Genomic DNA, 26,988 nt, shown 5'->3' on the forward strand with positions numbered 1-26,988 from the left:
GGAGGTTGCTGCCAGGTCCTGTCCTTTATGAGGCATGCAGGGCACCAGGGCAGTGCAGAGTGGTGTCTGTGAGGAGATGCTTCGTCCCTTTCAATGGGTGGGCTCGTAACATGGGGATGCCTGTCAGGAGGAGAGTGGGACTTGTTTATCGGTGCCGATTGACTTGGGCAGCACACTTGACATGTTGCTGAGCCTAAATGATCCTGATCAAGAATAAAAAGAACTGGAATGAAATGACATGGCCGGGGTTGGGCAGCAGCCTGCTCTCCCACCATGTGCCATGGCAAGCGTATGTCTCATAGATTGAGCAAATGAGGTAGAAGGGAGCTTGGTGCCAGGGTGTTATTACCCCATCAAATATGGGAGGGTTCTCCAGCCTTGGCCAGGTGGCTCAAGTGGTTGGAGCATCGTCCCGTACACCAAAAAGGTTGTGGGTTCGATTCCTGGTCAGGGTACATATCTGGGTTGGGTTCAATCCCTCGTTGACGTTCCTACGGGAGGGAAGCAACCAATCCATTCTCTCTCTCTCTCTCTCTCTCTCTCTCTCTCTCTCTCTCTCTCTCCATCTTTCATATGGGGTAAGGATAAAAAAAATAGAAGGGTTCTCTAGCAGCAAGAGGCAGTGGGGTGCAACACAAGTAGAGAGAATTGTGTGGGGAAAGAAGGAGGGTATAGATCTCCTCTGTCAGATATCAGTGGGGAGGCTCAGAGGGCCCTATGAATACCCCACCGCAGTGCCCTTCAGAAGTCAGCCCCTGAAGGCTGCCCACAGAGGGCATCAACAGTGAACCACGGTGAGCTGAAGAAGCAGTGACAGCTTTCAGGAAGCGTGCCATGATCTTTCCCAGTTAAGCAAAGAGACAGTGGGCTTTTTCTCTCCATACCTCCACTTTCTCCCCAGCACTGGAGCCCAGAAGAGAGAGGAGAATAGGAGCTAGCATGGCGAGTAAACAGCCGATCATGCCTCACTCCCCCATGCCAAGTCCCTTGACCCCTGAGTCCAATCTGGGTTGGGGATGAGCATGCTTTCAATCAGAAATAAGACTGAGACTTTAAACTGGTTTGGATTAAATGTTAATAGTTAAAAGCAAGCAAAAGGTTATGGAATCCGGCCAGTGTATCATTAGTAGAGGAGAGAGAGATTTGAACGAGCATGGTTCACATCATTAATTAAAAACCAACAGCAAACTTCTTTCACATTATACTGTGATGGCATTAGATGCCACAAAAAGCTGTGGCACCAACACGAATCCACTGCCACAGTCTGACATATCCTTTGACACTGTCAACATGAGATTGTAGACTTCCGGATTTACTCCGGCAATAGGTAAGGTTTCTCCCACAAAATGCTTGTAATTTTTAAATTCCTCGACTACTTAGGCTCAGGGTCATTGAGGCGCTTCGTTTTCCTTTCAGCTTATGATCACTCACCGTGAAAGGTCAATCTGCCAGAAAGCCTCCCGTCCCCTCCCAAGAGGCAGGGGGACCACCTCGCCCGAGCTCTCCCAGCTCTCCGACACTCAGTGCCAACACAGCCTGGATCACTCCCTTGACTCAGGCCTCTGCAGCTTTCTTTCCAATGTTTTTCAAGCTCAGTCCCTTTCCCACCTCCTAAGGAACCTTGGTCACTCCCTCTTCTACTCTCAGTCTCTTTGTATTTTTTTAAAAATATCACACCCAGTACACAGACCTGCTTCCAAGATTATCCAAGTTTCCACATCCAGGGTATCGAGCGCCAAAAGTATCATTTGCGCTAAGTGGAGTGATGAATGTTCTGAAAGGACAGACTGCCTCTCCTCACATATTAAAAAGAAAAATAACTGAAATCTCAAACGGAATTGGTGATATCAGCTGGTTTTCTTTGGCTTTCATCATTTATTAGCTGATAAAAAAGTTTATTTCAAGACTATTAAATATTGGAGTGTTTTGTTAAATGGAAAAAATAACGTTTTCCATTTTTATTTGATTATTTTTCTTCCACAAAAAATAATGCTACTCCTTTCATCTTCCTGCAGATCCTGGTAATAATTTAAATTTCTCTCCAATTTCTCATCACTCCTTTTACAACTTGAGGCCTTAAATTAGAAGTTTTATCCTTTGCCAACATTAGTGGGGGAACTTTTGAACACTTGGAATATTTTCTATCAATTTAGCTCTCCAAACAGCAGTTGTATGTGGGTGGAAACTCTAGAGAGCTGCTTTAAAAAAAAAATCATTCTCTGCCTTTTACTTTATAGCTTTTCCATATCTTCTCATGTCATTTCCTGAGTCCTCTCTACTTTCCTGATCAACTGGTTCTCACTGCCCAGTTTTCTCTTATCAGAAACATCTGCCTTGCACACAGTAGGACCCTAATAAATACCTGCTAAATAAATGAGCACATTAAGTTTGCAATAAAAGAAACAACACATAAGGCAACAAAGAGTGTTGCTTTCTTAGAGTTGTTATGTCCACATAACATATTTGCACTGTGTGAACTTGTGAAGTAGAAGTACTTTCTCTCATCCTGGCTGTCAACCACATGCTCTCAACGGCTCTGCTCAAGGAGTGGGAACAAAGCCACAGGTGTTGAGTCATTTTCAATGATAAGAATGGTGTTACTGGTCTGATTCTGGTAATTGTGATTCCTGTTCATAAATTAAATTCAAGGCCACATCTAAACCCTGTTTCTGATTCCCAGCCTTTCTTCCCGTCACACTGTCACTCCTCTTCTGCCTGCTCTTCCCGACTCTTCAGCTGTCCTCTCTCTTTGCTTTGTCACTTGAAGTCTGAATGCTTTTTCTGGGTGAAGAGGTCTATCGGGCTTTTCCATTCGCATGAAGACCCTTGCTTGGTCCTCTTACTGTGTGCTGTTATGATGGCGGCACCTGGTCAAGCTCAATTTCGTGCAGCTCTGCATTTGGCTGAGGGATAAGGTGCCGACTCCTCTTGTGGAAATCCTACCTTCTCTAAGAAGCCCTCTCTGATGCCCCTCATGTGGTTTGGGGCAGGGGGAGAACCTCCCTCCCCTCTCCTGTGGCTCTGTTCCCCAACCTCTTTACATCATTGCACACATAGATTATAGTAATACTGGTAAGGCATACTCAGCTAAAAAGATGAGGCCCCGAGGCCCGCGGGTAGAGTGGCTGGTCAACCAAGGCCATAGCTAGTCTGCCCAACAGCTGAGGGGATCCATAGCTGAGTCCTTCCTGTTATCAACTCTGGGCCCATTTAAATGCATTTGAGAAGCTCAGTCCTGCTACAGGGAAAGACTACAGCACACTCTCTCTAACCCACTGCTCCTTTCTCCAAAGAATTCCTCTAACCCAGCGGTTCTCAACCTGTGGGTCGTGACCCCTTTGGAGGTCGAACGACCCTTTCACAGGGGTCGCCTAAGACCATCCTGCATATCAGATATTTACATTACGATTCATAACAGTAGCAACATTACAGTTATGAAGTAGCAACAAAAATAATTTTATGGTTGGGTCACAACATGAAGAACTATATTTAAAGGGCCAGAAGGTTGAGAACCAGTGCTCTACCCTATTCTTTAAAAATCTGTCCTATTTTTCATATACCTATTTTTCATAAATCTGTCCTATTTTATTTGCCAATGGTAGCAAGAACAGTCTGCCCTTTGAGAGACTGAGAGTTGTCAGTCTCGTACTGATTTCCCACTGTCTTGAGAACATGGAAGTACTTAATGTCTATTGTCCTCAGCATCCTGTGACATTCAAGGAGAATCTTATAGGGCTATTCTGCTTATATCTGTGTGGATTTGTGAAAATACAAATATAACTATATAATTTCTTATCATCTACTACTACAATAGGAAAAGCTGATTTAATCCATTCTCCCAATGGATTGAACAAAATTTCCTTTTTTTTATTACTTGATAAATGCATTTTGCTCTTCCAAGCAGCAGGGCCTGTGTACCTGTATGCACCCGAGGTAGCCGTGCTGAGAGGCTACATGAACTGCACTGTTGCCATCCTGGTCCACTTCGTCCAACGAGATGCCTTGTTCTTGCATGAACTGAAGAAGCCACAGAAGAATCTTTTCCTATAAACACAACGAGAGTTGGAATTAATGGAATATCATGTGGAGAAATCTAATATAAAGTCAGAGGGAAACAAAAACCCCAAATTGTGAAGACAGGACATAACCACCCTTACCATATCAAGAGATAATTCCCATGCAGTGTGAACTGAAAAATCTATGGATCTCTGAAGTCAATGAAAGAGGAATGCTCAGCAAAGTGTAAGAGCAGGAAGTTATCTCCGAACTGCTCTTGTTTTACTTACTGTTCTATAGATGGGAGAGTTGATTTGCTGAAAGTTTGAGGACCTCCTCAAAGTCTCCCCGCTAGACAGATCCAATGTGGAAACCAGAATCCAGGTCTTTTGAGCCCCAGGCCATGTTTTTGCTACTTTGTTATACTGTCTGTAGGCTTCCAGAATATTATTATAAAACGTTGAACTCGTGAGACAGCTAGCTCCCACTTTTAAGCTTATAATGCTTCCACCAGACCCTCCTAATCCCAAAGCTCCTGCAATCAACAGGCTTACGAAAGGAGGCAACACCTTGAGCTGCTGAGTCTAAGAGAACCCCACCAAAATACAACTGGCACCCTCTTGATTTTTCTGACCACGTATCGGTCATGTTTTGAAGGCCAAGCTTTCTCTTCTTCCACATTCAGAGGAAGGCACCGATGGCTCTGAACACAAACTTGAAAGCAAAGACACAGAGCAGTCGGTGTGTGTTACCAGAATCCCTTTGCATTTTACCCACGGAGTCTTTGTGGTATTTTCATGTTATGTTTGGCCCAGGCAGAAAGCAGGGGGATGGGATTTCACTGTTTTAAAATAGAAAAATGAAATAAAATGTTAAAAAAAAATATGAGAGTGGTAAAAACAACAGCATGGAGTTTAGTGAGTGGAATCTGACATTTCAAAAGATGATCATGTGTTTGAAAGAGCGTTGAACCTCTCCTTAGCCTTTTAAAGGCTTTATTTGCAGTTATTTGCTCGGGCTGGTCATGAACTTTTATACTTTTCTGGATTAAATTTGCCTTCACCTTCTGAACATGCCAACTAATCTGCTAAAGGAATGTTGGATAAAAACAGCCAGCTCCTTTAATGTTTCATCCGTCATGTGGGGAGCAGGGCACTGTTTATGAAGGCATCTGGGGCATCGGGGACAGACTCAACATGTGCACCACACTTTTTCCACATGAGCAAGCAGGGAGTAAGACCCCTAAAGAGCAAGAAGAGAAAAATGTAATCAATGCCTACAACCTAGCAAGAATGCACCCACGGAAAGCAGAGCGAAGTGTTAGCTGCAAAAACAGACAGACCTTGCAGAAAGTGAAACCTTCCGCATCCCTAGAGCAAGAGCTGGAACACAGCCTCGAGGCCAGGCTGGGAGGTAAAATTGGGATGAGGATCTACCGATAGGCTCAACCCTCTTCTTTAGAGACAAACTTGGGGAAAGTTGGAGCTGAAATTTGAACCAGAGCAGGTGATCTTTCACATGCATAGAGGAGGACAATTTGCTTTACGTTTCCTAGTTGATTATTTTTATTTGGAGACAGATGATTGCACCATATGATCAACTTAACTCCTTAAAAGATGCTGATGATGGACGTGTCTCGGGGTAAAGGACATACCACCCGGTTCAAAATCGATGGCTGAGGCATAGAAACATCAAGAGGGCAGGCTGCTGCAACTTCGCAGATGCAAAAGGCAGTCCTGCCATCTCCAGCAGGTCACCCTCAAGCCTGTAGTGACTTGGGCTTACTCCACAATATTAAATCATGGGATCATCATATGCCGAGTGCGAGAGAGTTTAGCGACTCATCCAACTCACACACTCTTATTTTATGAATTAGAAAACTTGAAAAAATAACTATTTCCTGATATTCTAGCAGCTCTTTTCTTTAGAAAGTAACGTTCAGAGGAGTTCAAGATATTTAGAAATGTTTTATAGGTACCTTCTGGTCAGGCATATTTTCATATTTTTCAGACTCAATAAGATATTATAGTGGATATGTCTATTCCACAAGCACGGAAAATGCACTTTATAGTAATTCACAGAGCTCTGACTTTCAGAAATGGGGTGGTAAGAAATGGAATACTGTATTTCATATGACTAGGAATTTTTCCCTTGTAGAAATCTGGGAAAGAATCTAGCCACCTATTTTCTCCAACTAAGAAGGCCCTTGATGAATGCAGGGGTTGATAATCTGGGAGAACAAGACAAGTCTGTGTGAGGCAAGAGTTGCCTTGGCTCCTGATGGCTCTCCAAGTCAGGTTCAGCCTATATTGTTACAATGACCTGTCTTCTTGTGATGGCATGGGTAACTCTTTCTTCCTTACAATTAAAGATCTCACCCAATTCAATAGGCAAGACTTACACAAAGGAAGGACCATCACTTGATTGTTCACAATAAGACAGGCCTTTGCCCAGCACCTCAAGTTCAGTTTTGTGTTCTGCATTGGACAATTTATTTTAATAAAAAAATAAGCCATTGGCTTGTCCACTGAGATATTATATAGAAACAAAAATCTCTTCTACGATTACCAAAAGGGTCTAGATGACTATATACCTGTTCTAACAACTTGGGATTTCTAACATCTAGGATTTCAGTTCTAACATCTAGGATTTCTGATATGGACATGGAGATAGCTAGAATCCCTGGTTTTGTTAAAAGCATTGAGCATCCGCTTTCAGAGTAAAGTTGCTTTCTGCTCTTATTTCATTGTAGAGATCCTACAATTTAGACAATTTAAACTTAAATATCTAGTAAGGAGAACCGAACAAATACAGCTGTTTTCTCCAATTAAGAAGGCCCTTGATGAATGCATATTTACCATATTGTCCACCTCTTCTCTCTAAGACCTTTAACATCTAACACACACCTACCTATCACTACCCCTGCTCCTCTGAAGATGTTAGAGGAAGAATGCAGCTTCTGAGCTTCATTTTTCCTAAAAGTATTGCTTTCAGAGAGCATTCAATGCAGTCATATGGATAGAGAGGTTCTTCTGTATTATTTCTGTTTAACAGCATCCCTCTCGCACTTATTCTATCCATCTACCCACACATCTATCTATAGCCATTCAACTTTCATTATTGACTGAACACTTCATTCATCTACTAGTTTCATCTTCTGGAAATGTCTACGCTTTTCCTAAAGACAATGCAATTGTTTAAAGAGGCAATTAATTAATATATGTAATTTTTGAGATTGCCGAACAAAGTCTAATAAAAATGTAGTTGAAAAGTATGCTTCAGGTTTATTATTGGAATGAATAAAATCCCTGCAGTTTTTGATGCAACCATAATTGTTGAAGGAGGAGCATTCCCTGTGGTCATATATCATCAAATCTAATACATCCTCACTTATAAGATTCATTCTGGTCTAAGATGTTAAAATGTAAAGTAAATGGCTAGTAATGATTTCATAATGTCATTTATTGTGAGATAAATGTAGAATCTAGAGATAGTAAGATGTGTGGGGGGGGAAGTACATATAAGAATTGATTAAGAACTGAATAATTCTTTGGTAAATTTTTCTTATATTTTACTTATGGCGAAATAAACTAAGTAATATTGATAGCAATAAAAATAATAAATTGGAAGCTATCTAATCATAATAGCCAACATTTATCTACTATATGTCCGCAATGGGCAGAGCTTCATGTGGCTTTTCTCATTTAGTCCTCAGAGCAGCCCTGTGAGGAAACTTCCATTAACTCCATTTTAAAAATATCTTCACTTGAGGATATTTTTTCCATTTATTTTTTAGAGAGAAAGGGAGGGAGGAGAAAGATGGAAAAACATGGATGTGAGAGAGGCACATTGATTGACTGTGATTGGTTGCCTCCCACAGGTACCCTGACCAGGGCTGGGGATCGAACCTGCAAACCAGGTGCATGCCCTTTGACTGGAATCAAATCCTTGACCCTTCCAGTCCTCGAGCCGAGGCTCTAACCACTGAACACCAACCAGGGCTATTATCTCCATTTTAAAGATGAAGAAACTGAGGTCCAGGGAGACCTTTTCTTTTAAAAAATATGTATCAAGAAGCTAGTAAGTGGTAAGGCTAAGGTTTAAACACAGACACTTGACTCAGAAGTCAATGTTCTCCATAACTCTGTTTTCTAACTTCTGAGTACGAATATTCACAACTACGCAATGCCCATGAGCCCTGGCTCCATAAATGACACCCTTGCTTTGCACCCTTTGGGCCCCAGAAACCATGGTTAGCTGCCTGTCAGTCTGTGGTGTCATGGGGCTCCGTGTTGGTTATGATTTTTCCCAGATTGGTCCTTGGAGAGCAGATGGATGCTCATGCTAATCAAAGGATTTTCTGTTTTGCTTTCATCTGCAATTGCAGCACTCTCAGTGTGTTTACTTATTTCTACCCTATGATGGTGAAACAATAAAGTCAAAGGATTACTTCCCCTTTTAAAAGTAAATTGTGGAAAAACAGTAACACAGCCTGCGGAAGCATTCCCCCTCACCAGCATCTATCACTGCTCACGACCATTCCTAGGAATTGCTGAGCCTTTTCTTTTTTTCAAAAAGTGCCCATGCCCCCACCCACCCAAATCTGTATCAGGGCAAACATTTTTTTAAAAATATATTTTATTGATTTTTTACAGAGAGGAAGGGAGAGGGATAGAGAGCTAGAAACATCGATGAGAGAGAACCATCGATCAGCTGCCTCCTGTACATCCCCTACTGGGGATGTGCCAGCAACTAAGGTACATGCCCTTGGCTGGAATCGAACCCGGGACCCTTCAGTCTGTAGGCCAACGCTCCATCCATTGAGCCAAACCGGTCAGGGCAAAGGGACAAACATTTAAAAAGGAGAATGAACACCAGAGTGTGGAAAAGGTACTCTTGGTAAATGCCCATTGCTATGATGAAGGTTGTTCCTGCAGCAGGATCTCTTGACTAAAAAAGTCATGTGAATGCCTCAGAAACAAAATGATCACAGGTTTGAAGGTGAACGTAACAGCCCACTGAAGCAGCGACCAATGCAAAACAGGATGAAGCCCCAAGCAGCTGAGGGCGAGAGCTCTGCTGGATGAGACCATCTGAACCGTCATGTGCGAATAAAACAGCCCAAATTACACAGGTGGTAGCCTTGACTTGAGACAATTCAGTCTCAAGGGACAGCAGAGCAGGCCTCTCGAGGACATCCCTGCTCATTCCTGAGCCTCCCCGAGGCTCTCACCTTCACGCTCTGGGCCGGCTCTGTTAGGTACCATCAGGCAATGAAATAATTGCACCCTCTGAGACTTCATGTGTCAAGATGAGGAAAATCAATTCCTATCACCCAAAGCTCTATCACTGCAGGACACCACTAAAAACTGCTGCCTACCTGTGGGACTGGAGTCTTTAATGGTAAATTTTTATTTTAAAAAAAGGGACACAAATTGGGAGTCAAAGGGAGCCCATTCTTTAAGAATCTATATGAGGGGCAGAGGGCAACTAAAATAAACCAGGAGAGGAATTTTTCTCTGTACTATCCTTTTCAGAGGTATTTACTAAGGAAACAAAACCAGAGCACACTCAAGTGCCTGCTTGATGTAGAAAAACTTGCATGTGCGGAATCCATTAGAAAACTGTTCAATAACAGTCTTCCTTGAGAAAATATTAGCCTTGTCACAGTTCCAAGTTCAGCATCTCTGCAGGTTATCTGTTATGTAAGTCGCTGTGGCGATGTAGGATGGTTGGACAGAATTCACAGATCTAATGGGTTTCTCCATTTTCCCCTGGGGTAGGAATGCTCTCCCGAGGGCGCTGCTGGGCTGCCCTGCTCAGAGCTGTACTTGAGGTCATTAAAAATGCTTATCAGCTTGAAATAACAACCTGAAGATTGATATTAGCATGAAGCAAATGTCTGACACCGCTCTTCACATAGGTCAGTAATTTCCATCTTTTCCTCTCATTCAGCCAAGTAAGCCACGCTATCACCCAACCAGTCCCAGAAAGGGCACTCTCTTTTGTTCTGTCCCAATAGCTTCCAAATTATGAGAAACCTGCTGTGAGAGCTGAGCAGGGAAACTGGCATATATAAGCAACATTTCCCAAGACAAAGAAGGCCGGATGCCCAATTATTTACTTAGAGTCTCAGAACAGGCATGCGACCCTTTCCTCCTTTTCTTTGGCAAACTCGACCAAAAGTGCAGGCAGCTTTTCTCTAATATCAAAATTCCTTGTTAGACTTTATATAAGCACATCAAATCAGGGACATGAGACAAGTATTCTAACAATTTGAGAATAAATTAAATTCTGTTTTACACTGAAGACTATTTCTAAAGATGAGCAGTGATTAAATTATTTTGGTCATTTGAAAATTGTCTTCTGCTCTTTGCCAGTGTAAGTCAAAAAAATGGGGGAGGGACAGCCTTAGCAAATGCTTATTAACTATTATGATTGTTTGTAGGATACCATGGCTGTACAATACATACACAAAATGGAGTAATTCTTTCAAAGACAGTGGCTTCTACAAATTTTAAATGCTCTTCCTGCTCTTTTCTTCATTTTCTAAACTTAGTACAGGTGCTCACTTCTTCAATGAGCTGCAACAGGTACTCTATATATCACAAAGTATTGTTAGATAAAATGGTAAAAAAGATTTCTGCAGCTAAATGAATGCCACTGTGAGTGAGTTTTACAAATTACAGAGAGAGACAAAACAGAATCTAGCCCTGAAGTCAGAGGACTTGAGATCCGGTCTTTGCTCTTACTAGCCTTGAGACTTGGGCAAGTCATTTAGCTGTCTTTCTTCAGTCTCCTCTATAGTATAGAGTGGGGATAAAAACATGACCTAACAGGGTTGTTCTAAGGAATAAGTAGATAATGTACACAAATTCCAATGGCATGGTGCCTGGTAACATATGGAAAACAGTACATATTAATATATATTTTAATTGAAGTCACGAAGACTCCCACTAAAAAAAAAGACTGTGGTAATATTCTCCAAGTCAATTTTTTGAACTTGAAATTGTCATGCTTGAAAAAGCATAATCTCTTGTTGACAATATCACAATTTACTGCCACTGGGGAAAGTTTATGAAGCCAATGGGGATACGGTTATATGCATGAGAAGCAATTTTCTTTGCCACAAACAAATATGAGTGAATCTATTTTAATATAGTGCTGACTTTATTTATTTTTAAAGACTGGGATTGGCATTTTGTGGTCCAACTTTTTTTAAAAAGATAATTTATATTCATTCCCTCCATGGGAGTTAGTGATGATTTTTCACTCCATGCACTGGATTGTGATCTGTGTATATCAATTACTCACACTGGGCTTTCCTACTGTAGAAATTGGTTGTCACTGAGACTCATCTAGTAAGCGTGCTTGTTCATTTTTAATAGAGGGAGACTTCCTTGATCAATGTCTTACTAAATATTTTCTTCTTAATTTTGGGTTCAAGAATATCATATTTTGAGCTCAGTTGGTTAGAACATTGTCCCGATATGCCAGGGTTGTGGGTTCAATCTCCAGTCAGGGCACATACAAGCAGCAACCAATACATGCGTGGATAAGTGGAACAATAAATCTCCATCTCTCTCTCTCTCTCTCTCTCTCTCTCTCTCTCTCTCTAATCATTAAAAAGAGAATATCATCTTTCTTCTTGACAGAAGTTAAATGTTTTTATTGTAGAAAATTTGGAAAACACTTAAAAATACAAAAGAAAAAAAGCCACATGTAATTCTACTCTGAGTGATAACTACTATAAATAGCAGTGACACAATTTTTTTTTAGTCTTATTACCTGTTCTCTTTCTCTCTCCAAAGTTCAAATTTGGTACCCAATTACAGGAACAGTTTTGTATCATAAATTTTAACTTAAATATTATATAATGGACATTTTCCTATAAAATTTCATCATATAAATATAGCTTCATTATTTATCTAATATCCTACTATGGAATTTTAAGTTGTTTTAGAACATTTTTTCATTAAAATGCTTAGTGAATGTGATTGCTTATAAATCTGATAATTAAAAATTCTTCATACCTGGCCAAAGCCACCTGCGTAATGAATAAGGCTTGGAAAATCCTTAGAACAACTCAGTTCTGCAATGGCTTCCGTTTCACTCACCATCCAGCGCACGCACTCTAACTGACCATTCTAGATTTTAGAAAAAAGGGAAGAAGAAATTAATTTAATTTTTACTTTTGTATCAGACTTTATTTACAACATAGGTATATCGCCTATTATATTTCTGATATCTGGCTCTGGGTCTAAATAAACGATAGAACTTATTTAAGCACATTTTCATCAGTTATTTTAAAGTCACTATATTGAGGTATAATCTGCATACTATAAAATATACCCTTTTAAAATATACCGTTTGATGAATTTTGGCAAATACATACTCACTTGTATCTACAACTCCAATCAAGATTAGAACATTTCCATCACCCCACCCCAAAACATTTCTGCTAGCCTTTTGCTCTCATTCCCCTCACCTTTGCCCGAGGCAACCCCTGGTATGGTTTCTATCACCATAAAATTTTATCTCTCTTTTGCATCTGGCTTCTTTCATTCAGCATAATGCTTCTGAGATTCATCCAAGCTATGGCTTATATTAATAATTCATCCCTTTTTATTGCTGAGAAGTATTCCATTACATGCATATATCACATTTTGGATACCCATCAACAAACTAAAGAAAGACGAAGTAATCCCAGCCTACTGGCCCCAATGCTACTTCCCCTGACGGCTTCCCTGACTTGTGTCCACCAGTGTGGAGGTCCCACACTGCGACCCAGGAATGCAGTTGTGAGATATATAACCGAGTGACCAAGACCCAGACTTTGTAATGGATTTAAGTCCTTAATTTACCACTTAGTTACAAGACCTTGATCAAGCTACTTCACCTCTCTGATACTCAATTTTCTCCTCTGTGAAACAGCGGGGTGAGCAGTAACCACCTCATAAACGTGCTGTGGAGATCAAATGAGACGAAGCACGTCAGCTTACTAAGCACACAACACTTGCCACCTTATCCTATCAAAGTGCTCTCTGAGACACTCACTCTGTAAGACAAATGAGGCATTCAGCTGCCTCCCTGGTTTGCATGATGTGGGACCTAGCAGAGGAATAAAGAGCTACTGTGGCATGAGCTCAGGGGTCTATTCTAAAAACAAGACAGGGGAGGTAATCTGCTCATTCTTTATTTACTGCTACAGAGTTTCAAGTAGTCATCTCACAACTATACACACGCAGTCTATTCCCTCCATTTGGAATATCTAGCATAACCAACTGGGGGATTATTGAACAGCTTCCTGGTGCCTCATTCACATCTATTGCCTCCCTCTCTGCCCTCCTTGCTGCCTGGGGAGGCTGATCTGAATGCACTGGCTCCCGTGACCCCTGGCTTCTGGCTCGTTTTGATTGATGGAGAGTTGTGGCAAGAGACCAAGAAAGGAGAGTGAGTTTGAGGTTCCCTCTGCTCCTGGCTCCCGTTACCCCTCTATGGGGTTGTCATTGGCTGGCTGAACCAATGACAGTCAAAGGTCAAAGGTCAGCCAGTCTTCTATGCAGCCATCTCTCTCTCAGGTCCTTCCCCAATCCCTTCAGGCTCTGGGGTGGTAACTGTGCTCTGGTTGTGACCCCCCAGATATCGTGGGCTCCCTACACCCTACCCACCCTCCTCTTGTATATAAATTCTTCATTACTGACTTTCCTTAAGTTATATAATTTGAACATTGCCAAGTATTTTCTACCAGGATTTAAAAAATCACACTGACATAATCTGCTTCATTCCCTCTGGATGAAGAAAGGAATGGGACCATATTGAGCATCTACTAGGCAAGACAGTTTATATAAACTGGCATTTACACAGAACACAGAAGTAAGAGGCAGCATTTCTGATTTTAATAATTGGGTCTTTTTTCTTGGTCTAACTAAAGGTTTATTAATTTTTTTTATCTTTTCATAGAACTAAATTTGGTTTTGATGATTTTCTCTATTGTTTTTCTATTCTCTATTTCACTTATTTCCACTTGGATGTTTTTATTTCCTTCCTTATGTTTGCTTTGAATTTAGTTTGCTTTTCTTTTTCTAGTTCCCTAAAGTAGGTTAGGCTATTGATTTGAGATCTTTTTTCTCTTTCTTTCTTGAACATAGACATTTATAGCTATAAATTTCCCATTTAAGCACTGCTTTAGCTCCTTAATGTTGCATTTTCATTCATCTCCAATTATTTTTCAATTTCCCTTGTAATTTCTTCTTTGATGCAATGATTATTTTAGAGTTAATTCCATATACTTGTGAATATCCCAAAATTCCATCTGTTATTGATTCCTAATTGCATTCCATTATGGTTGAAGAACATACTTCATATGATTTCAATCATTTTAAATTTATTGAAACCTGTTTTATGGTCTAACATACGGTTTATTCTGGAAAACGTTCAATGTGCACTTGAGAACTCTGCTGTTGTTGGGTAGAATGCTTTGTTACATGCCTAGTAGGTAGACTTATTCAAGAATGCAACCTTTAAATAGGGCAAAAATAAATATATCACTAGTATGGGTTTGAAAGCAATATCACCTGCCACAAATAGAAATACCAAGAAAACAAAAAATGTTATTAAATTCTAGTGGGAGTTTTTTGCCTGCTAGTCTCTGAGCCTGGGGTCACTCACTGTATGTTATAAAGGAATGTCAGTTGGTTGAAGTCATTTTTCTCACCAAACCAGCGTTTTCTCTTAGAGCTTCATCAGAGGGACTGAATGAGAAAAAGTAATTAAAGTAATTTCATTCCCAGTCTGTTTAGCTCCTAAAATAATTTCTTGTTACAGCCCCATTTTAGAAAACACAACGCTTACACCTTATAGAAATTTTCTTTCCAAAGGGCCCTCAATGCTCTGAATAATGCTCTGAATTCCTACAGTATCTAGTGTTGGGTCCCCCAGAAAACACCCAATAAATTCTGCATGCAAGTGGCAAGAATTTATGATGTTCCATTTAAGGAGTTTATGAGTGGGAGAGAGATGTTCTTAGGCCTTGGTATTTCTTCAAAGCTCCTTTTTTCCCCCCTCAGGTAATATTTTTATTTGATACTCTGTCTCTGCCTCTGCTTCCTGTCTGCTTCAAGTCATATGATCTGAGCAACTTCTGCCCCTTTTACCAAGTTTGTTTGCTTGAATGACAACAGGGCTGTCAGAACTGTGCTTCATGAGGTGGAACACCACCAGCCTGTTACTGGTGTTCAAAACAAGCTCCTAAAACAGAAAATGCAGACTTCCTAGGACTCTCTCTACATTCATGTTCTCCAACTACACTGAATACACCAAAGTAGGACATATGTCAAGACAGATTTCTAAAGAGGGTGGCACTGGTTATAAAATATTTGTATTTACTGCTTTTGTGAAATCTAGGTTGAATGAAAGCATAGAAGAAAACTTCCATTTCTTCCGTGTCCAGAAGAAAAGCCTGGGGCCCCAAATCTATAAAATCTTTTGAGTCTTATGGGTTTGTATGTGTTCTTCATTAAAATAAACAAAAGTGCTAGGTTTTGCCTACTGATTGTGTTATGGCAATACCATGTTGACTGGAGGAGTTCAAGAACGAATAACACTTACTATGGATACCACAGAGGGAGTTTATGTCCAGGGTTAGCTTAATGACCATTAAGTTTCTTATGTACCTTATTACTTTAAAGGTTCTTAACTTATCAAAATAGGACTAGGGCATATAAATTATGAAAACATTTTTCATCCAACTGTACTAGTATAGTTAGAATATATTCAATAATCTAGCATGAGTCAGGAAAACTATACATTAGAAGTTATAAATATTTTATAAACACTAAAACATGTAGTGTTCTAATGTCAATGTTCATTGGCATTGCAAGAATATTTTATTCATCGCTGGCACGTGCCCATTGATGACCAGACCCAACCCCTCTTTTCCCACAGGACTCTGACAATGGGCTAGATCTGAAATTTTCCATCTACACTTGAATTGATGATAATGTACCCACCGTATCCACTGGGCTATCAGCTTCTTAAGAAAAGGGATTATGTCTCATTCAAAGTTTTATTACCATCACCTAACACAGTACCCAATGGACTTGGTACATATTGTTGAACTCAACTATGCTGAACCTTGACTTCACATTTGGTTTCTCTTTCTTCATGATGGTTGCCTGCAGGTCAGCTCTTAACTTGACATAGTATCACAACTAAAGAAAAATGATATTCACTGAGCTTGTAGTTTCACCAAAAAAATATTTTTTACACTATCTTTGAAATAATACCTTATAATTGGGTAAAACTAAATAAAACAGAAAACAACTTTTAATATATAAGACTTTACTAAATGGTAAATAAAGGTATAAAAATTTAGATTTGCATAAAAGATATATTAGGGGTAAGACAGCAATGGCTTGCTTTTAAATGTTATATGGCCGTAACCGGTTTGGCTCAGTGGATAGAGTGTCGGCCTGTGGACTCAAGGGTCCCAGGTTTGATTCCTGTCAAGGGCATGTACCTTGGTTGTGGGCACATCCCCAGTAGGGGGTGTGCAGGAGGCAGTTGATCGATGTTTCTAACTCTCTATCCCTCTTCCTTCCTCTCTCTAAAAAATCAATAAAATATATTTAAAAAAATGTTATATGTGATTTGGTGATTTCATAAGTAGATTTCTTTAGCTAGAAAGTTCCCCTAATAAATTTCAATATAATTCCATTAATAAAAATTATGATTATTCAGCTTTTAGAAGACATTATTATGTGAAGTACATGTGCAGAAGCACAAGATGTATTACATTTCCCTAAATTTCACTTCTAGCTTCTTAATAAATATGACTGAATTCCACATTTATTTGCCAAAGTCCTTAAAAGTAATTTTAGTTTAATAGCTAACCTCCTAGTGATGTGTGATATATTTCACAGAGGTGCTCACTGCAAGGCTAAAAAAGACCATGTCTTTCTGTATCACAGTTTCCAGGGTTTAACTCTGTCCCAGTCGGCATTAATTTGTGTAGTTTTGACACAGAGCCCACTACGCTCTACAGGAGCTACACACACACTCGGCACTGATATTCCAAACAACTCCTGATCCTGAAGACACCTAAGCTTCAGATGCGATCTGTGAGAAGCCCACTTCATCGTCTAAGACACTCCTGAGGGCTACTACCTCTTTGTCTTACTCATTATACTCACATCAGGGGAAAATCAAACGGCCTCCAAGAGATCCAGGTACAGTTCAGAGTCTAAACTGCAGTCTCCATGAATAACAGAAGTTCTCAGCAATGCAAGAGACCACTGCCCTTTCTCTTTACTAGCTGATTTGAAGCTCACCCTCATTGCACAATAAATTGGAATGCAGTCTCAAAACCTCAAAGCAGTTAGGGAGTGAAATGATTCATCTCTTAAATATAACATGTGCATTTGCTGCTCGCTTGGTATCGCACTCTTCTCTCCCTCTCCATCCCAGCACTTTAGCTCACTAGGAATCTTAAAAAATAGAAATCTAACTTTTAGCTGTGGAGAGCCCAGTCCCCAACCACTCACCTTGATGGCCAGGCCCGCTGGAGTCAACTTCTCGGCATTCCGCTCATTGAGGCAATCTTCTCCCATCAAAGAAGTGAGGTGCTGCAGGCACTCCGCGTGGCCCTGCGACGCGGCAATGTGTAAGAGATTGTTTCCACTTTCATCATGGATTTTGTCTAGATTGTCGGCAGCTAAGTGTGGCTGTACAAATAGGAAGATGGGAGAAACTCAAGTCAATAAATCCAAATGACACACTCTGGGGGTTTTGCTCTGGGTGCTGAGAAGAAGAGAAAACCTGCCAGGAGCCTTGGTGACAGTCACTGGAGCCCGATAAGTCAGAATTCCTTGCTATAAATTCTAATGCTTTTCCATTACATTGTTATATCATGCTTCAGAACATAAAAGCTCAAGAGACTTATTTTCATGTGAGACATGGTGACAGGGATAGGTCGCAAGCTTGGGGAGGTTCCAAGCTGGCCTGGAAACCACTGCGATGACATTTATAGTAACTGGCAGGTTCCCTGTCTGTCTCCTCCACTCCACTGCTAAGTCCTGAGGGCCAGGTTGTGCTACGTTCCCTGCTGTACATTTGTTGAAAGGATGAACTACATCTCTCAACCATCTGCTTTGCCTTGAACCATGGAGAACTGGCTCGGACTGCAAGCTAGCTGGTGGCTGCTGTGACTAGTGCTCCCAGGGTCCCTCTAGACACTTCCCTCCCCAGACATGCTCTGGGGGCATCGGGAGGCTGCCTGCCTTTGGTTTTCTCACCTCCCGTTAAGCTCATCCCCTGAGTACAAACTGGTCAATAAGGACCGTTTGTTAAATTGAGAGGTGCTAATCATTTGGGAAATATGGGAAGGACAAAAGAAAGAAATGAACCAAAGAGAAATAGAGAAGAAGAGCCAAGAGAAATGGAAAATACATTTTTAGGAGGAAAAAAAAGTATTACTTTATTTAGTAAAATTACTCAATCACATCATCCTATTATAACAGGAAGATCTGTGATAATACAGCAAACACACTGTACTTATCTACCCATGGTTTTAGCCTAAGTAGAATCACACTGCCAAGATGTGATGGTTTTCCTGAATGAGACTTCAATTAACATCACTGTATTAGCCCAGGCTTGCTACTGTTTCATCCAAGTCTGGAAGCCAGAAAAGAACAAGGCAGGCAGATGGAGTGTGATTTCAGTTCAGCTCCCTGAGCCTAAGCAGAACAGACTTTTCTTACATCATGTTACTCTGTGTCTAGAGTCTTTAGAAAAAGCTTCCTCATGCTCCCTAGACATGCAGAGCTGGAACTAGTCACAGCCCCATGTGGCTCAGAGGGCAATCAAGCCCTAGGGTAAGCATCTATCTGCAAATGCTTCCAAACATCCTGGTCCAACTCTCCGGAATAATAATCAGGATAAAACAGAAGACCCTCTGTTCACGTATCTGGCAGGTCCACCTTCGGCAAGAAACTGACATCGCCACAAAGAAGTGAGTGAGAGCACTGGAAACCATTGGAAAGCAAAAGAAAGACATTAAGATTCAAGTGAGAGAGGAAGTGCTGGGCTTTTCTGTTTTGTTTTTGTATTAGATTAAGTGTCCTGATTCCAGTTGAATTTATGCAAACTTAAAGTGAAATAACACTCCCTCTACAGTCATTTGTTTTTCCCTGTCTTAACCTCCAAATTTTTATTTTAAAACTCTAAAGTCAAACCACCTAACTAACACCACAAGTAAAGACTGCATCACCCATGGACACAGACAGTAGTGTGGTGAAGGCCTGGGTGTTGGGTGGGTCCAGGGTGAAGGGGGTCAATCGGGAAAGAAAGGAGACATCTGTAATACTTTCAATAATAAAGGTACATTTTTAAAAAAGAATGGGAACCAATGTATCTTCATTCTGTTACTAACGAATGGAGCGGACACACTAGCCTCTGAATGACTCCTATGGATGCTGAATGCGATCATACTTACCAGGAGAGAGATCTGTCCTTCTTTAACGATGTTCAAGATGCTTTTTACTTTTTGCAGATACTCACTCCTTTCTTCGGGGCCTTGGGAGCTGGTCCAGCTCAGGCCGCTGACCTGCTCTTCCAGTTTGGGCTCCGCTGATGATGTCGGCAGGTGGAAGGCCCTGAGCTGGCAGTCCGGCAGGGGCTTCTCCACGTTTCTGCCGTGAGCATCACTGAAGGCCTTGCTGAGGAAATCCTTGCTCTGGCTTTCAGGCTCATGGGCAGCAGAGCCACACTTCGCCAGCGGCGGCGAGCTCTCTGCGTCTTCGGGGGAGAGCTTAGGCTGGTCGCGGAGGACAGAGGACGCTTTTCTCGGGTGAGGGCTTTTCACGGGAGAAAGGACACAGAAGGGTGTGGTGTTGGACGGCGAGTTCTCAGCATTTCCTGTCGCGCAGACTTTGCCAGAAAGGCCGTTGATGGTTGTGCATAAGCCCAAGACTCTTTTTTCTGCAGCCACCTTGGGGAAAGGGGCGAGCTGTTGGCTGGATTTAATGTAAGGCACATCCAGAATCTCATCCATATCCAGGTCATAGTGCTCCAGTTCGCCCAGCAAGGCGCTGGGCTCCGCGGTGGTCTTAGTCTGGGGGCCGCCCTCTCTGTCTCCCCCGGGGCTGAGCTCTTCGGGTTGGGGGTCTGCGTCAGTGTCCCCCGCTTTCTGGTACTCCGCCTTCTGGTTCTTTTGGTCATCACTTTCGTTGTTGTCCAGAGTCTCCGGCTGATGTTTCAGCGGGGACACGCGCTTCACGGGGCGGAATTTACTGTACACGTCCGCGATCCCTGTGGGCTTCTGCGCGTTCGTAATAAGCGTCGTGACGCTGCAATTCCAGCCGGAGCTAGAAACTGTGTTAAAATAAGTCAGAGGAGATTATTCCATTGAAACACTGAAAACATCTTGGCCAGGCAGGCAGACACGGCCCACTCAAGTGATGCTCAATGTAAGCGCCTGTGTAAGGGGGCCACTTAGAACGTGGATCATAAAACAAACAGTGCACTTACCATTGGAAAACAGTGAAAGAGAAAAGACCGTTATGATATGTCGGCTCAGAATTAATTAAAGCAGTGGGAATGGTGAAAGCCGACAGCTGAAGAAAACAAACCCAGACAGGTATTTAGGTCTGTTCCCTGGACAGCTGCACCTGCCTGGCAAGGATCTGGATACTTGTCCCCACCCTGGAGAGTAGAATGGGAGGGCAGGGTCCCTCTGGGTTCAATGCACTTCCAGACTGTTTATGGAGAGGAAGGATGTAAGCACACACATTCACACATGCACACACACATGCACACATGCCTATGGACACCCCTGTCGCCTAAGAAGGCCTGTATAAAGGAGGGCTACATTGTTTAATATTGGGCAAATGATGGCCGATTGGGTGATTCACCAGGTGATCGGTTAGATGCATGCGGGAAAGAACACAGAGGAATGCAGGGGTCAGGAGTTGACAGGACCCTGGGAGATAAGCCGTGGGTTCACACCCCCCCCCCCCAGCCTGAGCACCCCAGTCCACTGCTGCTGAGGGGCATTTCCCGGTGCTGCCCGGCATATGACACAGCAACATAGTGCACGGACACTTTGCAGCTGAATTGAGCTCTTGAAGATTCAATGCTGCCTCCATTTTCTGAAAAGCTGGAAATAAACAGGAGGAGAAGGACGTTGCAGAGGGAGGGTGAGGTAGGCAGGCTAGTGTGTGTGTGTGTGTGTGTGTGTGTGTGTGTGTGTGTGTGTTCTTGTTTCTGTTCAAAGCTTAGATAAACACTATACGGTTTGCATTTGAGTAAGTGTCTGGTTGAGATGGAGTATAACGCGAAACAGCAACACATTGGAGGTGAAAGGTAAGAACCACCACTTCTCCCAGTTAGCGTCTCGGTGCAGGATGGTGGAGCAACATCCTCAGACACCAGGATACTGCTTCCTCTCAGGGAGACTCCCCTGATGAGTTGACAGATGACCCGGGACGCTGGAAACCGGAGGCCAGCAGTTGATAGATCCCTACTCCCCTTCCACTCAGTTTACACCATCCCCCATCGAAGGAGTGAGGTTTCAGGACATGCCCTCTAACCAGGGACCTCTCATCTAGCTATCCTTCCGGGACAACAGCAAGTGGGAAGGTTTTAACCCCAAAGCGTGTTTTTGTGTCTCTTCTTTGCTGTTGGGCACAACAAAAGAGACAGGAGGTATGTATACCCCAGTCTGTAACTTCTGCAAGAGTCTCCGGCTACCACTGATTGTGAGGGTGAAAGTGGGAGTTATTAAAAGTTTGGAAGGAGTTATAAAAGTTTCCAAAATTTAAACCATGGTCATCCTTCCTCCTGCTAGGATGTGTTCTAGGAGGAGTCAGAAGGGTTCTGGAACAAAGCTAAGGAGAAGAGAGTGAATGTTCTGAGCCTGAATGCCATACAACTTAACTGTAGGTGGGTTCTTTCTCCAAAGACTGACCTCAATTATGCAGGGGTTTTCAGAGGGTCTCCACTATGTGATCCTCCTCTGAGGCCCTTCTAGCTCTGGCGTTTTAGAATCTAAAAGGAGAATATTATAAGCTGTGAGGTGAGGCTTGGATTCTGTCCAGTACAGAACAGGTAAGGAATGTTCCAGAAGGAAGGAAGGGATCGACATGCTCTTGTGCTGCTGTGTCTCTTCCCTTTTGTTGGCTCTGGCTCTTAGCTGTACACAGGACTTGGCACAGAGCTGACAATTAACAAACGCTAGTATTTGGATTTGAATCTCACTTTGCACAACACATTAAGCCTCCTTTTTAAATGCCCAAAGTGCATCCTTCCCAGGGATTTACAGCTTAATTTCACAAGGGAAAGAACTTCTGCTAATAAACTTGGAGGAGCACTAATTACCAGTAAGAGCTGGATTTTCTGAAGTTATGCATGAAATGTAAATATGCAAAAGGCAAAGACTAATTCCAGTTGGTCCATTATAAATTTAAAAGTTTTTCTATCCTTTCTGTGTACTTTTCTACCTAAAAATGTAAAGCTATGAAAAAACTAAAGTCTGCCCAAAATTTTTGCCAAGCCTTTCTTTTCTCTCTTCCTTTCAAGAACACATGGTTACTTACTTATTTAAAAGGACAGAGAGATAATGGACATAGAGTTTATAATGTGTAAATATGCCTTTAATTTTATCCGTTAATTTTCTGAAGTGCTTTAAATATAGTGGTATATATATATATATATATATATATATATATATATATATATATACACACACACATATATGTATTCACATTTCTGAGATACATACTTGTTAGATAATGCTGTTTGCTAATATTTTTGCCAATTACCTTAATTTCTTTGGAACTTCTTGAAAATGTGCATCTCAGGATGTAATAAAGATTTTTTAAAGGCACATAACTTAGTGGGCCAGTACAACGAGTGCATTGTACCAATATATTTATGTATTGCATAAGGTCGTGGGTTCAAAGGGCTACTCTTTTATGTTGGCTTTATTTACATGTGAAATTTTTTCCAAGTGATACAGGGAAATGGATACCATATGTTCCCCAGCTGTTTTGTTCTGACAGGAGCCATTAAGAACGCTCTATGGAAATGAATTCTGTCTGAGTCTTATGAAAACACTTCTCTCCACACAACGGTCTAGAAACTGAAGAACGGGTGTCAACATTAGGCTTGTTGTCCTTCCCCTTACTCAAACGGATGACTCTTTTTTTAGGCCAAAAGTGAAATCTATGCTTTCTAGTCTGTGTCTCGACTACTGGGAACAAATCCCAGTCATGAGAAATGGATTATTTAACAGGTCTTCATGAGAATACTCTAAATTACTATATCACATCCTCATCTGAGAAGGACAATTTTACATGTGTGCAAAAGATAAAATTCAATGAGTTTATTTCTCCTAAGCTGGGCAAAAGGGTATTTTAAGCACAACACAAGAAAAGGGGCTATTAATTACTGTAGTTCTCCCCCAACACCATAATAAATTTCTTATAATACATGGAAACAAAGTTCAGACTAACTATGGTTACTAGGAAGATTTTGAGGCTAAATTTGTTTTCTGAGGATCATGAATAAATACTGCCCATGTTAACAAACTTTAAATGCCTGAAAATTTTATGTTATCTTATTAGATCTTTACAAGCTCTGTGAGAATAGGGCCTGTGAGTAATTAATCTCTCTATTCCTTACATAAGTAGGTTCCTAGTGACTTTTGGTTGAATGGATTCATTTTTTAACATCTTACCAAAGTAAACATGTCCAATACACCTTAAATCTGTTGGCTGATTAGGTCACAAATTTTCTAAAATGGTCAGTAGGTAAGTGGAAGTGTATGTGAGGCTGACTTATAGGCCTCAATGATCTCTTCCAATCTAGCCGGCATTTAGAATGTCTCTGATCACCAGCAAGATATTCCCAATTGTCTGCTGACCATCCATTTACTCAACAAGCATTTACTGTGAGTCTAGGAATGGCTAGCATTTGTCGCAGGCAGCACGTTCTGGTTTAGGGGTCTTATCCCTCTCCAGTCGTGCCTGCTTTCACAGTCTCACAAGCAATCCATCACCAAGGCATGGCCCACCCTTCTCTCTCTATATATATTTGTAATAATATGTTTCTATTGATTTCAGAGAGAGGAGGGGGGAGAGGGAGAGAGAGAGAGAGAGATAGAAACATCAGTGACAAGGGAGAGAATCATCCATCAGCTGCCTCCTGCATGCCCCACCTACTGGGGGTTGAGCCCACAACCGGGCCATATGCCCTGACCAGGAATCGAACTTCAACCTCCTGGCTCACCCTTCTCTTTCCTTGATCACTGCCCCTCGTCCCTCAGGAACCAATACCTGCTGTGGCCTGATCCTAAATCCTTCTCAAATCCTCTTTCTTCATCCTATTACACTGGGGCCACACCGGGACCCTCACCCAGCCTCTGCAAAGTTCTAGCTCCTTTTTGGGTCTTCCTTTCCAATCCTAAGTCAGCTCCTTCAGCCAAGTCTGATTTTGTTACTTCTTAGCTCACAAACCTCAGGTTGCCCTGGACTGTCTAAAACAGGATTTCCTCCTTATGTGGTATGCATGTCCATGCCATATCCCCTGAGAGACTGAGGAAGCTATACACCTTTCAACTCTCTTTCTTCCTCCTAATTAATTTAAGGGGTCGACAATGAATTTTACTCCTCTCCAAAATGTATAATCTCCCTTTGGAATAATGAGACAACAGGCCATAGGTTCAGAAATTTTCATAGGTAAAGGGTTAGCAGACATATTTTATTTCCATCACATTCATTTTAAAATTATTGCAAGTCACATTGGTTTTCTATTTACAACACTGACAAAGTTTCTTTTAAAAATTAGTGATTAAAAGGAAGTTACTTTAGAAAAATATGTTAAATAAACAATAGTACAAGTAATATGCAAGTAAAGCAAAAATAACAGAGGGAGATGCAGGCTATATCACATATTGTGGAAATAATAGTCGAATTACTGGGGTTTGGGAATCCCAGGTTTCCAGGATAGTACCTAAATTCTTTAGCATGGTATGTAGCAGTTCTTTTACATATTTTCTAATTGATCTTCTCATCTCAGCATCCATCATTCCCACATCACTAACTTTCCCAAGGAATTGTGGCTCCTTGCTTTTCAGTGCCCTGATTATATTTGGCCATACACAGAGTTGGGCATTTCTGAAGTCCTGCTGCAACTATTCACTCATGTATCTGTCTCACCTTCTCTCTTGAGACTTCCTCAAGGGCAAGATGTCTTGTAAATCTCCTTGTGTTTATAACCAGCCCTCTCTCTAGCACAAAATCTCACAGATATTGGGAATCAGTGGCTAACTCGTTTGATGAATAAATGAATAAAGGGAAGAAGAGAAGGGGGAAATGGAAGAAAGGAAGAGGCAAGGCAGGGAGGGAGGAAGGAGAAAGGAATATGCCAGACTAAAGATGCAAAGTGTAGTAAATAAATAGGAGTCTGCTCACGATGAGGCATTCCTGCCACATTCTGGACATACCCTCTGTGTTGACTTTCAAAGAGAGTGTTAGTAAGCTATTGAAGATGTTCAGACAGTTAGAAGATGCATTGCATATGGAAACATTTCCATATATTTCCTACAAGTTCTAAGTCTCAATTTCTTCATCTGTAAAATAAAGGGGTTAGACTACATGATTGCTAAGACCTGAGCCACCTCTAAATTTCTGTGACTGTATGGAATGTCTACAAATAACAGGGCTCTTTACTCTGAGTGATTCACTATGAAACACTATAATTCCACGTCTTTCAACAGATCCTTACAAATTTATAATTATGAGGCTAACCTGATTGCTGACACAGAACAATTCTTTGGCTCTTGGGACTGATAAATTAGTATTTTCTTAGGAAGATAATGTACAGTTTGCTATTGCAATGGTGGTTCCAATTTTCAAGACTGAACGTCAATGCTGGCTCCCCAAAGCCCCGTTTACTTTACTTCTAAATATGGAATTGTAATTTCAGATTAGGAAATCTGAACTTTGGATATCAAGAAGAGAAATAAAGGGGGTATGCCTTTAGGATAAAATGGTGTTTCCCTACTGTTTATTGTTTAAGATTTCATGAATTCTATATTCCACGAAACAAAATGGTCACTTTTAACTGCAATTGCCTTAAATGTACATAACAATACACTTCACATCTATAACTACTGCCATCCCAGGCACTTTCAAGAACATACCTTTTAAGTTCTCCAGCATTCCACTTCTTCCATTTATACACCCAAGGGAGGGACGTTCTGAAAGGTGAGGAGTGCCAATGCTAATGTCATGAGTTTCCTTAACCCAACAAAAACAGGAATCTCCAGTGATCCCACTTATTGCAAACACCACAGGCTCTAGAAGTGGTGATGGTTGACTTATACCATCTCACGACAATAGGAGGAGGGATATGGAGTCTGAGTGAGAACTGTTCGCTGAATGCTCTTCTGTATCATCCTAGATGTAACCTGATCCAAGAAAGGGTTGCCTTAGCTTAGGAGAATTGTGTTCTGGCCATGATGTTGGGCATGATGAATGTGTGTCTGGAACATTCCCAGGGTGTTGCTTGCTCATCCCTTTCCCTGATGCTACAGACCATTACTGAGAGTACTGCGAGGCTGCAGGGGAAGTACAGAGGACTGTAATACTGTGTTTACAAAAATACCAATCAATGGTTTATTCATAATAAGACATTAAAATACTATTGGAAAAGATTCATGATTTGGTTCTAAATTTCCTGACTTTTAGTGGCTACTGATACCAAGCAGCTACTGCAAGTATCGGATTCACATATCACTTCTCCCAGTTCTGCCAGAACTGTCGAGATCTGCTCACTTAACTTTGCACCCCACCTGCACCCATTTCTTTGGGCTGTGGATATTCATAGACATACTCAAGCTCCTACTACCCTGGGTAGAAATAATACTTCTTCACCAAAACAGCATGTTCTATCATGAAATCAGACTCAATATTTAGACAACTTTAAACCTTT

The 26,988-nt window shown here is 41.4% G+C and overlaps 1 protein-coding gene across 5 annotated transcripts in view; it reads right to left on the minus strand.

Annotated features, from left to right (window-relative positions):
• Nucleotides 1–26,988, minus strand: part of SNCAIP (synuclein alpha interacting protein) — a 138,383-nt gene that overhangs the window by 15,544 nt on the left and 95,851 nt on the right. For all 5 annotated transcript variants that reach the window (XM_059693788.1, XM_059693784.1, XM_059693787.1 and 2 more), the window contains exons 4-7: nucleotides 19,490–20,367; nucleotides 17,541–17,720; nucleotides 12,030–12,143; nucleotides 3,919–4,044 (exon numbers count right to left, since the gene is read on the minus strand). In XM_059693788.1, the coding sequence (XP_059549771.1) occupies nucleotides 3,919–4,044; nucleotides 12,030–12,143; nucleotides 17,541–17,720; nucleotides 19,490–20,367 (1,298 nt within the window). The remainder of the gene's footprint in view (nucleotides 1–3,918; nucleotides 4,045–12,029; nucleotides 12,144–17,540; nucleotides 17,721–19,489; nucleotides 20,368–26,988) is intronic.

The sequence above is a fragment of the Myotis daubentonii genome, chromosome 4, assembly GCF_963259705.1.
Source record: "Myotis daubentonii chromosome 4, mMyoDau2.1, whole genome shotgun sequence".
Taxonomy (NCBI): Eukaryota; Metazoa; Chordata; class Mammalia; order Chiroptera; family Vespertilionidae; genus Myotis; species Myotis daubentonii.